The sequence below is a fragment of the Dipodomys ordii genome, unplaced genomic scaffold (genome assembly GCF_000151885.1).
Source record: "Dipodomys ordii isolate 6190 unplaced genomic scaffold, Dord_2.0 Scaffold233, whole genome shotgun sequence".
NCBI classification, from domain to species: Eukaryota; Metazoa; Chordata; class Mammalia; order Rodentia; family Heteromyidae; genus Dipodomys; species Dipodomys ordii.
The window spans coordinates 1166858-1179498 of NW_012267449.1; the positions used below are offsets into that span (position 1 = coordinate 1166858).

The 12641-nt window shown below is 39.0% G+C and overlaps 1 protein-coding gene across 4 annotated transcripts in view; it reads left to right on the forward strand.

The window, feature by feature from the left end:
* Pls3 (plastin 3) overlaps positions 1–12641 on the forward strand; it is an 85549-nt gene that overhangs the window by 38635 nt on the left and 34273 nt on the right. For all 4 annotated transcript variants that reach the window (XM_013035960.1, XM_013035961.1, XM_013035963.1 and 1 more), the window contains 2 exons: positions 535–612; positions 1710–1790. In XM_013035960.1, the coding sequence (XP_012891414.1) occupies positions 1718–1790 (73 nt within the window). In that variant the 5' untranslated portion in view covers positions 535–612; positions 1710–1717. The remainder of the gene's footprint in view (positions 1–534; positions 613–1709; positions 1791–12641) is intronic.

The following is a 12641-nucleotide window of genomic DNA, read 5'->3' on the forward strand; positions in this document are numbered from 1 at the left end:
TGTGTGTGTGTGTGTGTGTGTGTCAGTTGTGGGGCCTGAACTCTGGACCTGGGAGCTGTCCCTGAGCTCCTCAGCTCAAGTCTACCACTCTACCACTTGAGCCACAGCGCCACTTTGGCTTTTTTTTTTCTATTTATGTGGTGCTGAAGACTCAAACCCAGGGCCTCATGCATGCAAGGCAAGCACTCTACCACTGAGCCACCTTCCCAGCTCCTGTAAAGTATCTTTAGAGATGGAAAACAAAGCACATTGTACGTTTTTACACTTGCAAACTTTTCATGCCATTTTGTACATGGTGTAGTGCATGCAGATGAGTAAGAATTTTGTACTAAAAATGTGATTGCTTAAAATATGTATGAAGAAAATTGGAATAAATCCTGTCAAGTATTTTAGTAATTGGAAGTATAGAACATCATCTCAGTAAACTATGAAATACTTTGAGATTACAGTTTCATTTCTGGAAAATTGTTTTTATACTTAATCTTTTAAAAGGCCAACTTTATATTTAACTGAAGATTTTTTTTTACCCAATAGAACTGAGACTCCAAGGTGTTTGTACCCAGCCTTCCTACAGACAAGTGGTCTGTCTCTAGAGACATTCTGAGATCATAGGTAAGAAAAGTTTATGAGCAATTTATCAGTTTTGTTGTTGTCTGGTGATACCATAACAAAGTTTGAGGGAAGCAGATCTCACACTGTGGCCTGAAAATTTAGTCCTGTTGCTACCAAAACACAAAAGGTTCTGTCTCTAAAAAATAATAACAAGCCAGGGCACTGGTGGCTCACATCTGTCATCCTAGTTACTCAGAAGGCTGAGATGCCACTATAATAGTGGCATGGCACAAGTGGTAAATACCAGCCTTGAGCAAAAAAAGCCAAGTAAGAGTGGCAGGCCTTGAGTTCAAGTCCCAGCACCTGTATTTAAAAAAATAAAAATTCCAGCCATTTATATGTGATTCATTCTGTGGGGGAAAACTTAGTTTATAGTATCATGGCCATTTTTAACTTGTCTAGGATTGAGAAACCTGAAATTTGAATTCCAGTTCCATTATCCTGATGAGCTAGTCAATCATCTACTAAGAAATAAAAGGGATAAGAATATCCTTCATAGGACCATTGAGGGTTTAGGGAATTAACTTATATAGGAAATTATCTAATGCATTAGTTGGCGCAAAAATGTCAGTGAATGAATTTGGTTAAAGTATAGTTTAATTGAGTGCTTCACAGTTCTAGGCATTGTGAGAAGTTCTATAGTAAGAAGGACACAAGTCCTAGGGCTCAAATCCGGGGAGAGGATCAAGTTCAGGGCTCAAATCACACATGTCAGTGTGATATTTGAAAGTCACTATTTTCTGTGAATAGCTAGGACTAGATTGGCTTAATGGGAAAATATTTAACACAAATTTCTGGTCATGTAATTTTGGACTTTAAACTTTGGAATATAAAACCAATGTGTCTAGTTCCTGTCATTGCTGGATATGTTGACCCTTCCACTCCTGTGCTTTAGGAGATTATTCTTAAAGGGAAGATTCAGAAATATTGTTTTCTAAATAAGTTTTGGTAAATAAGGTCCCATTTTTTTTATAATGGATCTACAACAGATATAATACCTATTCTGATTTTTTTCCTATATGAGACTTTTAGAAGAGTATTAATATTCATGACAATTTTTTTAAAAGTCTAAATAAACCTTTTTGATTTCTCTTTAGATCTTTAAATGGATCAAATGGCTACCACTCAGATTTCCAAAGATGAGCTTGATGAACTCAAGGAGGCCTTTGCAAAAGTTGGTGAGTATGTTTTGTACTATTAACTATAGGAAGGCTATCCTTATTTTCTGTCAAAGTTATTCTGTAAAATGTGCATGAATGATTGTTCCTAAGCCTTAAGACAAAATAGTAAAGATAGATGGGATACCCAGCACTGGTGGCTCATGCCTGTAATCCTAGCTATTCAAGAGGCTGAGATCAGAAGATTGAAGTTCAAATCTAGCATGGTCAGAAAATCTGTGAGACTCCTATCTCCAATACCAAAAAGCCAGAAGTAATGCTGTGGCTCAAGTGGCTAGAATACCAGGTTAGGAACAGTGTCCAGACTCTAAGCTCAAGCCCCAGGACCAGCACTAAAATAAATGTATGATGTAGGCCAGGTGTAGTGGAACATACCTGTTATATTTGTAAGCTCAGCATTGGAGACTCTGAGTTTGGAGGATTACAGTTTGGAGGCCAGCTTGAGCTGTAAATGGAGACTGTCTCAAACAGCAAACAAAACAGTTGTTTATCCCCACAAAGATAGATAGGATAGAAGGTACACTGACTCAACTTGATTGCTCATCTGGTGCTCTACCACTTGAACCCATGCCTTCAGTCTAGGGGTTTGGTGATTATTTTAGAAATGGGGTCTCAGACTTTTCTGCTTAGGCTTGGCCTTTGAACCACTATCTCCTGAGTACCTAGGATTAGAAACATGAGCCACTGGTACCTGGCAGTGGAGGGGTTTTTTTCTGTTTGTTTCTTTTCTTTTTTCTCTTTTACTCTGATCATGATTGTTTTAGGAATGTATTTCCTGTGACCTTGTTTTATATTTCCCTTTTGGTGTTAGGGGTAGTTTAATTTGTTTCTTTAGGAATAGAACTATATTGTAGTATGAATGTTGTAATTGTTTAATTTGCAATGTTTAGTTTCTTCAACTGAAGTTGTTGAATATAGGCTTTGTCCTTGGGTGCACTATCTTAGAAGTGTTTGTGTGCAATGCTTCTTAAATGTTTATGTACAGTGTTTCTTAAAAATTAAACCTAACTGAGCCTGGTGCCTTGCTTGTAATCCTAACTACTCAGAAGCCAGCTGGAGTAGGAAAGTCTGTTTTAATTCTTATTTTATTATTTTAATTCTTATTTCCAATTGAACACCAAAAAGCTGGAAGTAGAGTTGTGGCTCAAGTGCTAGCCTTCAGTGAAAAAGCTAAAGGACAGCCCCTAGTCCCCAGCACCAATACACATATGCAAAAAAATAAAATAAAGCTAATCCAGACATGCATTTATCTGATGGCATGTGGTACACTTTTATCATCAAAAGAGCTTCATCACTCCAGGAAAAAAAAACCCTAAATAATAGGAAGAGAGAGTTGACCAGTTTGCTCCATGGAGGAGACAAGGTTAAACTGTAGTAAATGAGGGATTAATTAAAGGTTTGACTGCACAACAGGGTCACTGGGGAAGAGTTGTTAAGCAGAGTTTAGGACAGCAAACATCTTCTGCACTGTGAGTTTCTGAATTTTCTACCAGACTCTTATTAACATATATGTTGTAAATAATTCTGGAGCCCAAAATTTCTGCCTGTTCTGAATATTACTCTTTTGTATTCTCTCAATGTCTAGCACAGTATTACACATATGTTAAGTTTTCAATAAATATTTAATTGATTATATTCCAAGGAACTTGACACAGTCTTTGATGTACTGTCATTGTCAACCATATATCCAAAGGGTCTTTGTTATGACGATTTTCATAGTGGAATTTATTATTAAAGCTTTTGGCCATCATACTGTAGCACATAAAATTTCTCTCTCTCTCTCTCTCTATATATATATATATGTATATATATATATAAAACAGCATAACAAAGGCTTGTGTATAGTTTGTCTTTTAGAAATTCATTAAAAGGCTCTGCTGAAGCTTTTGATTTTCCATAAGAATCTTTGTAGTTGGCAGTTGCCATTAGTTACAGAGCCCTCAGGCAACTGTCAAAGGTGTTGTGGAATTTATTTTTTCATTCAGGGGGCCTTGAATTTTTTAGAGAAGCTTTATAACTTATTTTCCTGTCACTGATGGCTATTGCCTTCAAGGGGAGGGGAAAGGAGGACTATTCTGCTTCCCTTCAATTGTGACAAAATATGGAAACCATTATATGATTTCTCCCATCTATTCACAATAATAGCCTTGATTATCTCCTTAGAAATGCAGCAAAATCATAGTGTGTGGAGAAAATCTCTGTAATTACCACTAATTACAGGTTTTGTTCAGTCAATTAATAGTGCTTTGAAATTCCCTAGCAATAAATTGAGTATTAAGGTTTAAAGTTCTCCTTTCACTCACTTTCTGCACCTGCTTAGTTTTAAGATTCCATCTCATATAATTATTTTCATTTTCTCAACAATTGTTTCCAGTATTTCCTTTGTGGGATAGCAGACAATCTAACTGTTCTTTTTCCTCTACTTCATAATGTTTTTATTTTAATTTATTTGCTAGCATCCTGCATAACATTTCTTTTTTGGTTTTTGATGTGGGTACTCATGCTTGAACTCAGGGTATGGTGCCATTCCTTAGCTTTTTCATTCATGGATGGAACTCTACCACTTAACATAGCTCTACATCCAGCTTATTGGTGGTTAACTAGAGATAAGAGTCTCTTGGCCTTTCCTCCCCAAACTTACTTTGATACATCATCCTCAGATATCACCCTCCTGAGTAGCTAGGATTAAAGTTATAAGCCACTGGAGCCTAGCTATAATTTCTGTCTAAAGAGGAACAAGGGCAAGTGAAGTAGTTCAGTCCTATAATCTCAGTTTGCTGTGGTCCCAGAATTCAGAAGACTGAAGAAGAGGATCAAGAGTTCGAAGCCAGCCTGGGCTACAGAGCAAAATTGTCTCAAAGAAAGAAAAGAAGGAATAAATAATCTTTTCAGAACACAAGTGAAAGAAGAACCTATAAAATGTTTTTTGCATACTAAGACTCGTTTTTCTATGGAAACTAGTGGTCATAGTCTTCCTACTTGTCAAAAAGACAAACTTGAGGAAACGTTTTTATTCCGGGTTACTTTAGTACTATACAGACATCCTTCTAAATATTTTTCTCCTCGCCTCTCTTCTCCTCTCTTCTCTCCCTCCCCTCTCCCCATTTTCTCCCCTTGTCCCTCCTCTTCCCTCCTTTCCCCTCCCTTCTCTTCTCCCTCAATTCTAAGTACAGTGTCAAAAACTTTTTTGAACATGAAATTCAGCATTTTTGAAATAGAAGGAGGATGGAGTTTCTTAAATGACGAGGCACAGTGTGGGTGGGTTCTTTTGAGGTTGTCCACCACATGAAGCAAAAAATATTGGTTGTGGTGATTGTAGCTATAGCAGATTCCTCTCAGCCAAGGAAGCTGGCTTGTCTTCAGTTACTTGATATTCTCTAGTATATAAAATCCACATCAGGAGGATGCCACAAAAATATGGTGGTTTAGCAGAATTTGCTTGTTATATTTGCTTGTTATATTCATTTAATAAAATAAATCACCCAGCACATTTGTTTAATTAGACCTTAAGAAATTCACCTCACCCCAGTTAGAATGGCTGTAATCAAGAACTCTAATAACAACAGATGCTGGAGGGGGTGGGGAATGTGGACAGAAGGGATCCTTACTGCATTGTTGGTGGGAGTGTAAACTTGTTCAACCACTTTGGAAAGTAGTATGGAGGTTCTCAAAAGACTCCACATAGAGCTGCCCTATGACCCAGCAATCCCACTTTTGGGCATTTACCCAAATGATCATAAACAAGGCCATACTAAAGCTACCAGCACAACTATGTTTATTGCAGCATTATTTACCATAGCTAAGATATGGAACCAACCCAGGAATTCTATGCCTCCATCAGAAAGAATGACATTGCCCCATTTGTTAGGAAATGGAAAGACTTGGAAAAAATTATATTAAGTGAAGTAAGCCAGGCCCAAAGAAACATAGACCCCATGGTTTCCCTTATTTGCAATAACTAGTATATGTCTGGGACAAGCAGAGAAGGTCTAAAGCTATGTACATATGACCATATAAGATAATGCTAAGCAAAATGAACCCCAAGATATGGACACAAATATCTATTTTCTTTCTTAATGTACTATGTGATTTTTTTTGTTGCTTTGTATGTTCCTCCCCCACGGTATAACATCTGTTTTCACTGTATTTGATGTCGGTGCCCTGCATTTTGTAAATACCCTTCTCTAATTTGGGGAGTGGAAGGGAAAAAACAAAATGTTTAAATAAGGATACAGTTTGACCCATGGTAACAATGAGATGTACAAGACACTATGTTGAAAAACAAACTTTACAATTTAGGCGGGAGTGGGGGGTGTGGGGGGAGGGTAGTGTAGTTGTAGAGGTGGGAGGGAAGGGATGGTAGGGGACAAACAAAGGAGGAGGTAACAATGCTTGATAAGAAATGTACTCATTACCTTTTTCATGTAACTGTAACCCCTCTGTACAGTATCTTTTACAATAAAAAAATGTATTAAAAATACAAAAAAAAAGAAATTCCGACTATGGGACTGGGAATGGAGCTTAGTAATAGAGAGCTTGCCTAGCATGTAGAAGGCCCTGAGTTCCAGCCCCAGTGTGCTAAATGAACAAATAGGCAGACACGCAGACAGACAGACATACTAACATACTACTACCCATCTACAAACCCAAGGAAGTAAAAGGACTCATTCACTGTGCCCCCTGGTTAACTACTTCTCTGCAATCTTAGAAGTGAATGTATCTGCAGTCTTAGAAGTGAATGTATTTGGACAGTCTGAAAACGGTGCATTGATAACATGGAAGACAGTAGGTGTGCCTGTGTGAACTTGCCCATGGGAGCAAGTATGTAGGTATTTTTGTAGAGTTGGAGAATGGCAGCAGGTTGAAGTCCAAAGTGCTGGAATATTTGCACAGTCTAGTCTTAGCCATATAAACTTGTCCAACCTCTATCATCAGGAATCTATGATTGAATGCCATTGTGGCAAGTTGTTGTCTACTCTTAGCTGGGACTCATGAAATTGCCTCTTTGATTTGCTGGCATGATCTATCTCCAATGGAAGCTGTGAAAGGGCTACCCGATATTTAATTAAGCATCTGGAGGTGTTTAGCAGTGGCCTTCTCTCAAGTTTAATGTGTAATGAAAGCTTGACTTTACTACGTAGATCTTAGGGTGGAATATAATCTAAATTCTTTTGCACAAGTCTTTTAAAATCAATGGTTTGAGGCTATTCAAGATCATATTTGTGTGTGTGCTTGTGTAAATCTACCATTAGACATTTAGATTCATATTATTCTTTTAGTGCTAAAATTTCATGGAACATATATATTAGTCAAGCTGAAGTGAATTTTGAAGTTTTTGAAAAGCTATCCCTTTACACTTCACAAGTTTTCCTCCTTCTCCTCCTCCTCCTCCTCCTCCTCCTCCTCCTCTTCTTCTTCTTCCTCCTCTTTTCTTCTTCTTCCTCTTCCTCTTCCTCTTCTTCCTCCTCCTTCTCATCTTCTTCCTCCTCCTCTTCCTCCTCCTCCCCATCTTCTTTCTTCTTCCTTCTCTTTCTCCTTCTCCCCCTCCTCCTCTTCCTCTATTTTTTTTTTTGCCAGTTCTAGGGCTTGAACTCAGGGCTTGGGCACTGTCCCTGAGGTCTTTTGCTCTCTACCACTTGAACCACAGCTCCACTACTGACTTTTTTGGTGGTAGTTAATTGGAAATAGTCTCATGGATATTCCTGCCCAGGCTGGCTTTGAATTGTGATCCTCAGATCTCAACCTCCTGAGTAGATACGATTACAGGCATGGATCACTGGTACCTGAGTAGTTTACTTTTGTAAGTCCTAAAATTCACTGTCCTGAGGTGGGCATTAATAAAGATCCACATATGTGTTACAGATGAGGACCCATAATATATGGCCTCATTATACTACATTTAGACAGATTCAAGAATGGCTACACACACACACACACACACACACACACACACACACTCACACACACACTCACTCAACTTGAGGGCCAAAGAAAGTCCTTGTCTTTCTTACTGAGGGATTCCTAAAACAAAGTAACCCCCTGAAAGATCCATCTGAAGTGACAGATTGCAGCACGTACCACTTGAACAAGGGCAGTGTAAAATAACAGCTAAAATGAAAACCTCTTGAATCCTGGCTCAGCTTTCTCCAGACAAGCACTTAAAATAGCTTAAATAACAGGATGCAAGGGGAGGGAAAACATTGCCTTTTAAGGCTATGCATTCTTGGTGTGATTCAAAACTGCCGGAACATGGCTGTATAATAAGTTTACTTTGAGGTTACTTGGGGGAGGATACTGAGGGAGGTAGCTGGCATTTCAACTAATACTTGGTAAAAGAGAAATAATGCGATTTCCTTTTGAACAAAATGCAGATGTCAACCTATATGTGTCATCTGAGAAAGGCACAGAGAGACAGAATTCTCTGTAACTGAGCAGATGGCTCTTGGCTGGTAAATCTGGCAGCCAGTATGAAAGAAAGATGAGTTTGTATGGTGTTGTATTAACATCATCTTCATAATTTTTTATGGACAATGTTTTTTCTTGTCTTTCTTTATAAAAAGTACTTTAAAAACATACTTGGCTAGTTATTAAAAATTAGCTAGGCATTAGAGGCTCACCCTTGTAAACCTAGCTACTCAGAAGACTGAGTTCTGAGGACCACAGTTCAAAGCCAGCCAGGGCAGGAAAGTTCATGAGACTCATATTTCCAGTCAACCATCAAAAAGCCAGAAATAGCCAGGCGCCGGTGGCTCATGCCTATGATCCTGGATACTCAGGATGTTGAGATCTGAGCATCATGGTTCAAAGCCAGGCCGAGCAGAAAAGTCCGTGACACTCTCTCCATTAAACCACTGGAAAACAGGAAGTGGTGCTGTGGCTCCAGTGGTAGAGTGCTTGCCTTGAGCTGAAGAGCTGAGGGATAGTGCCCAGGCCCAGAGTTCAAGCTCTATGACCAACAACAACAGCAAAAAAGCCAGAAGTGGAGCTGTGGCATAAGTGGTAGAATGCTAGCGTTAAGTGAACTAGCTAAAGGGACAAGGCCCTGAAGTCAACACACACAGACACACACACACACACACACACACACACACACACGTACGTTAGCACTTTCACACACACACACACACACGTACGTTAGCACTTTACTTTCTGTCAGAATGTTGTTTAGAAATTAGGTGGTGCTACTCTTTTTCCTGCTGCTTGTTAATATGTATCCATTCTCACCACATTTTCTGAACCAAAAAGTCAAGACAGGCCTGGCAGAAATGCTGAGCCTGCTCTGCATAATGTATGAGGTGTCTGATACTTCCCATGTGCTTTCTCACATGTATGAAAATAAGGCTGGCGTAGACAAGCGTTCCAAATGGAGAGTCTTTTAACCTCATACCAGGGTATAGGTAGAAGTGGCATCAGAGCCAGAAATGGGTCCCACTTTGGCAGCTTTAATGAGAAGTTAAAGAGCTGCCATTGTACCTGGTGGTTGTGATCTTAGGTTTTCAGTCATTAAAACTACTTTCAAATTATGTCCCTTATGTCCCTATTTTCTGGGTCCATTTATTATTACATTACTGTATGTATATGAAAACTTAGACTAGGAAAAGTTTACCACTAAATATGATTTACAGCCAGGTGCTGGTGATTCACACCTGTAATACTAGTTTTCCAGAAGTCTATGATCAGAGAATCATAAGCTGAAGGCAATCTGGACATAAAAGGCTACAAGACTTTAAGTCTTTACCCACTTATTTATCGGGCTATTATTTATTTGAGGATTTGTTTTTGAGGGATTTAATTTTTTGAGTTCTAAGTATATTTTAGATATGAGACCCTTGTCCATTGTATGGCTAGTGAAGATCTTCTCCCAATCTGTGGGCTTTCTATTGATCTTGTTAGCTATGTCCTTTGCCATGTAGAAGCTCTGCAGCTTCATGCAATCCCATTTGTCCAACCTTTCTTTGATTTGTTGTGTTTCTGGGTCTCTATTAAGAAAATTTCAGTCTGTGCCAAGGAGACCTAGGGTTTCTCCCATTCCATCCTGTAATGTTTTTAGGATGTTTGTATTGACTCTGGTCTGTGATCCATTTGGAGTTGATTCTGGTGCAGGCTGATATATAAGGATCTAGCTTTAGTTTTCTACAGGTGATTAACTAGTTTTGCCAGCACCATTTACTGAAAAGGCTGTCTTTCTTCCATTCTATTTTATTTAGCTCCCTTATGGAAGATTAGGTGGCTATAGGTCTGTAGGTTCATTTCTGGGTTTTCAATTCTATTCCGTTGGTCCTGAGGTCTGTTCTTGTGCCAGAACCAATCTGTTTTGATTACTATGGCTTTGTAGTAGAGTTTGAAATTTAGTATTGATATTCCTCCAGTACTGTTGTTTCTGTTAAGGATTGTTTTTGCTATTCAGGCTCTTTTATTGTTCCATATGAATTTTTGGATTGCTTCTTCTATTTCTTTGAAGAATGAGGTTGGAATATTGATAGATATGGCCAATAGACACGTGAAGAAATGCTCAACCTCTGTAGCAATTAAAGAAATGTAAATCAAAACAACATTGAGATACCACCTAACCCCAGTTAGAATGGCAAAAATCAAGAACTCTAGTAACAGCAGATGCTGGAGGGGATGTGGACAGAAGGGAACACTACTGCATTATTGGTGGGAGTGTAAACTTGTTCAACCACTTTGGAAAACAGTATGGAGGCTCCTCAAAAGACTCCACATAGAGCTGCCCTATGACCCAGCAATCCCACTTTTGGGCATTTACCCAAATGATCACAAACAAGACCATACTAAAGCTACCAGCACAGCTATGTATATTGCAGCATTATTTACCATAGCTAAGATATGGAACCAAGCCAGATGCCCCTCAATAGATGAATGGATCAAGAAACTGTGGTGTCCACACACACACACACACACACATATATATGTGTATATACGTACACACACACCCATACACACATATATATATAGTGGAATTCTATGCTTCCATCAGAAAGAATGACATTGCCCTATTTGTTAGGAAATGGAAAGACTTGGAAAAAATTATATTAAGTGAAGTAAGCCAGGCCCAAAGAAACATAGGTTCCATGGTTTCCCTTATTTTCAGTAACTAGTATATGTCTGGGACAAGCAGAGGAGGTCTAAAACTATGTACATATGACCATATAAGATGATGTTAAGCGAAATGAACCCCAAGATAGGGACACAACTATCTATTTTCTTTCTTGCCATTGTTTCTAATGTATTTATAATGTACCATGTGATTTTTTTGTTGCTTTGTATGTTCCTCCCCCATGGTATAACCCCTGTTTTCACTGTATTTGATGTCGGTGCCCTGCATCTTGTAAATACCCTTCTCTAATTTGGGGAGTGGAAGGGAAAAAACAAAATGTTTAAATAAGGATATAGGTTGACCCATTGTAACAATGAGATGTACAAAACACTATGTTGAAAACACTTTACAACTTTGGTGGGGGGGGGTTCGGGGTAGTTGTGCAGGTGGGAGGGAAGGGATGGTAGGGGGAAAACAAAGGAGGGCAATAATGCTCAATAGGAAATGTACTCATTACCTTGCTCATGTAACTGTAACCCCTCTGTACAACATTTTTACAATTAATAAAAAATGTACAAAAGAAGTCTACAAGAATGCATCTCTAATTAACAAAATGCCAGGACTGCTAGAGGTATGATTCAAGTGGTAAAACACTAGCTCTGAGCAAGCAAGGTAAGAGTGAGAGACCCTGAGTTCACACTCCGGTAACATGTGCACATACATACATGCCTTGCAGTTCTGAGGTTCTAGTTAATAGTGGCATTGATAACATGGCTGCCTTCTAACATGCCATTATACTACTTCATTTTCTAGCCTTCCAAAACACAGGAGATCCCGGATGCTGCTGAAGGCTGTATTAATATCTTTTCTCTTTTAAAAAAATAAACCAAGTATTGAAAGTAAAATTAGCATGAAACACTTTAAAAATAATTGCATGCTATTTTATCTTTCAAGTATTTTACCAGCTAGGAGATTTAGTAAAAAGAATTGCTAACTGCTGCCATTTTTAGGGCCCCTCTGTCTTATTGAAATGGAAATTATTTTCTTGAAAATATGTGATTTGGGAGCTGTGATAAAAGCATCCTACAATTTACTACATTAAAATGCCTTTGATAAGCTGCAATAAACTTGGCATGTGCTGAGTAGGAAGAGAACAGGGGTAGGTAGAACTTCTGAAAGATGACCTGTGTTGTTATCATGTGAAGAAAGGGAAAGGAAAGAGCTCCCAAATGACTCAAAGGTTTTACAAGGATTTGGAAGCCAAGGTTTTCATGTAAGAGCCAGGGGGCTCTGTCTGGTAGATTCCAATGTCTTTGGCATGCACCTCAACAGTAGGGATGGTGTGGGTCTTGGAGAGTAGACTCCTTGTTTTTGAGAAGGTTCTTGTTAGGTTGCCCAGGTTGGCCTCAAACTCCAGGAATCATATGATCCTCCTGCTTCAGCCTCCTAAGTAGCTGGGACTATAGACATGCACCACACACAGGCTACATGAGTGTGGTGTGTGTGCATTCATGCATGCGCGTGTGCTGGACCAGAGCTTGAACTCAGAACATAGGTGCTGTCCCTGAGCTCTTTGTGCTCACGGCTAAGGCTCTACCACTTTGAGTCATAGCGTGCCTTTTCAACCCAAGCTTTCTTTGAATCTTGATCCTTAGATATTAGCTTCCTGAGTAGCTAGGATTACAAGGATGATCCTCCAGAGCCTAGCTAACAGGGGGTTTCTTAATAAAGCCATGGCAGGTGTCTGCATTTGGAAACACCTGATCTGACCACCTCTTCTGCCCCTTTTGTTG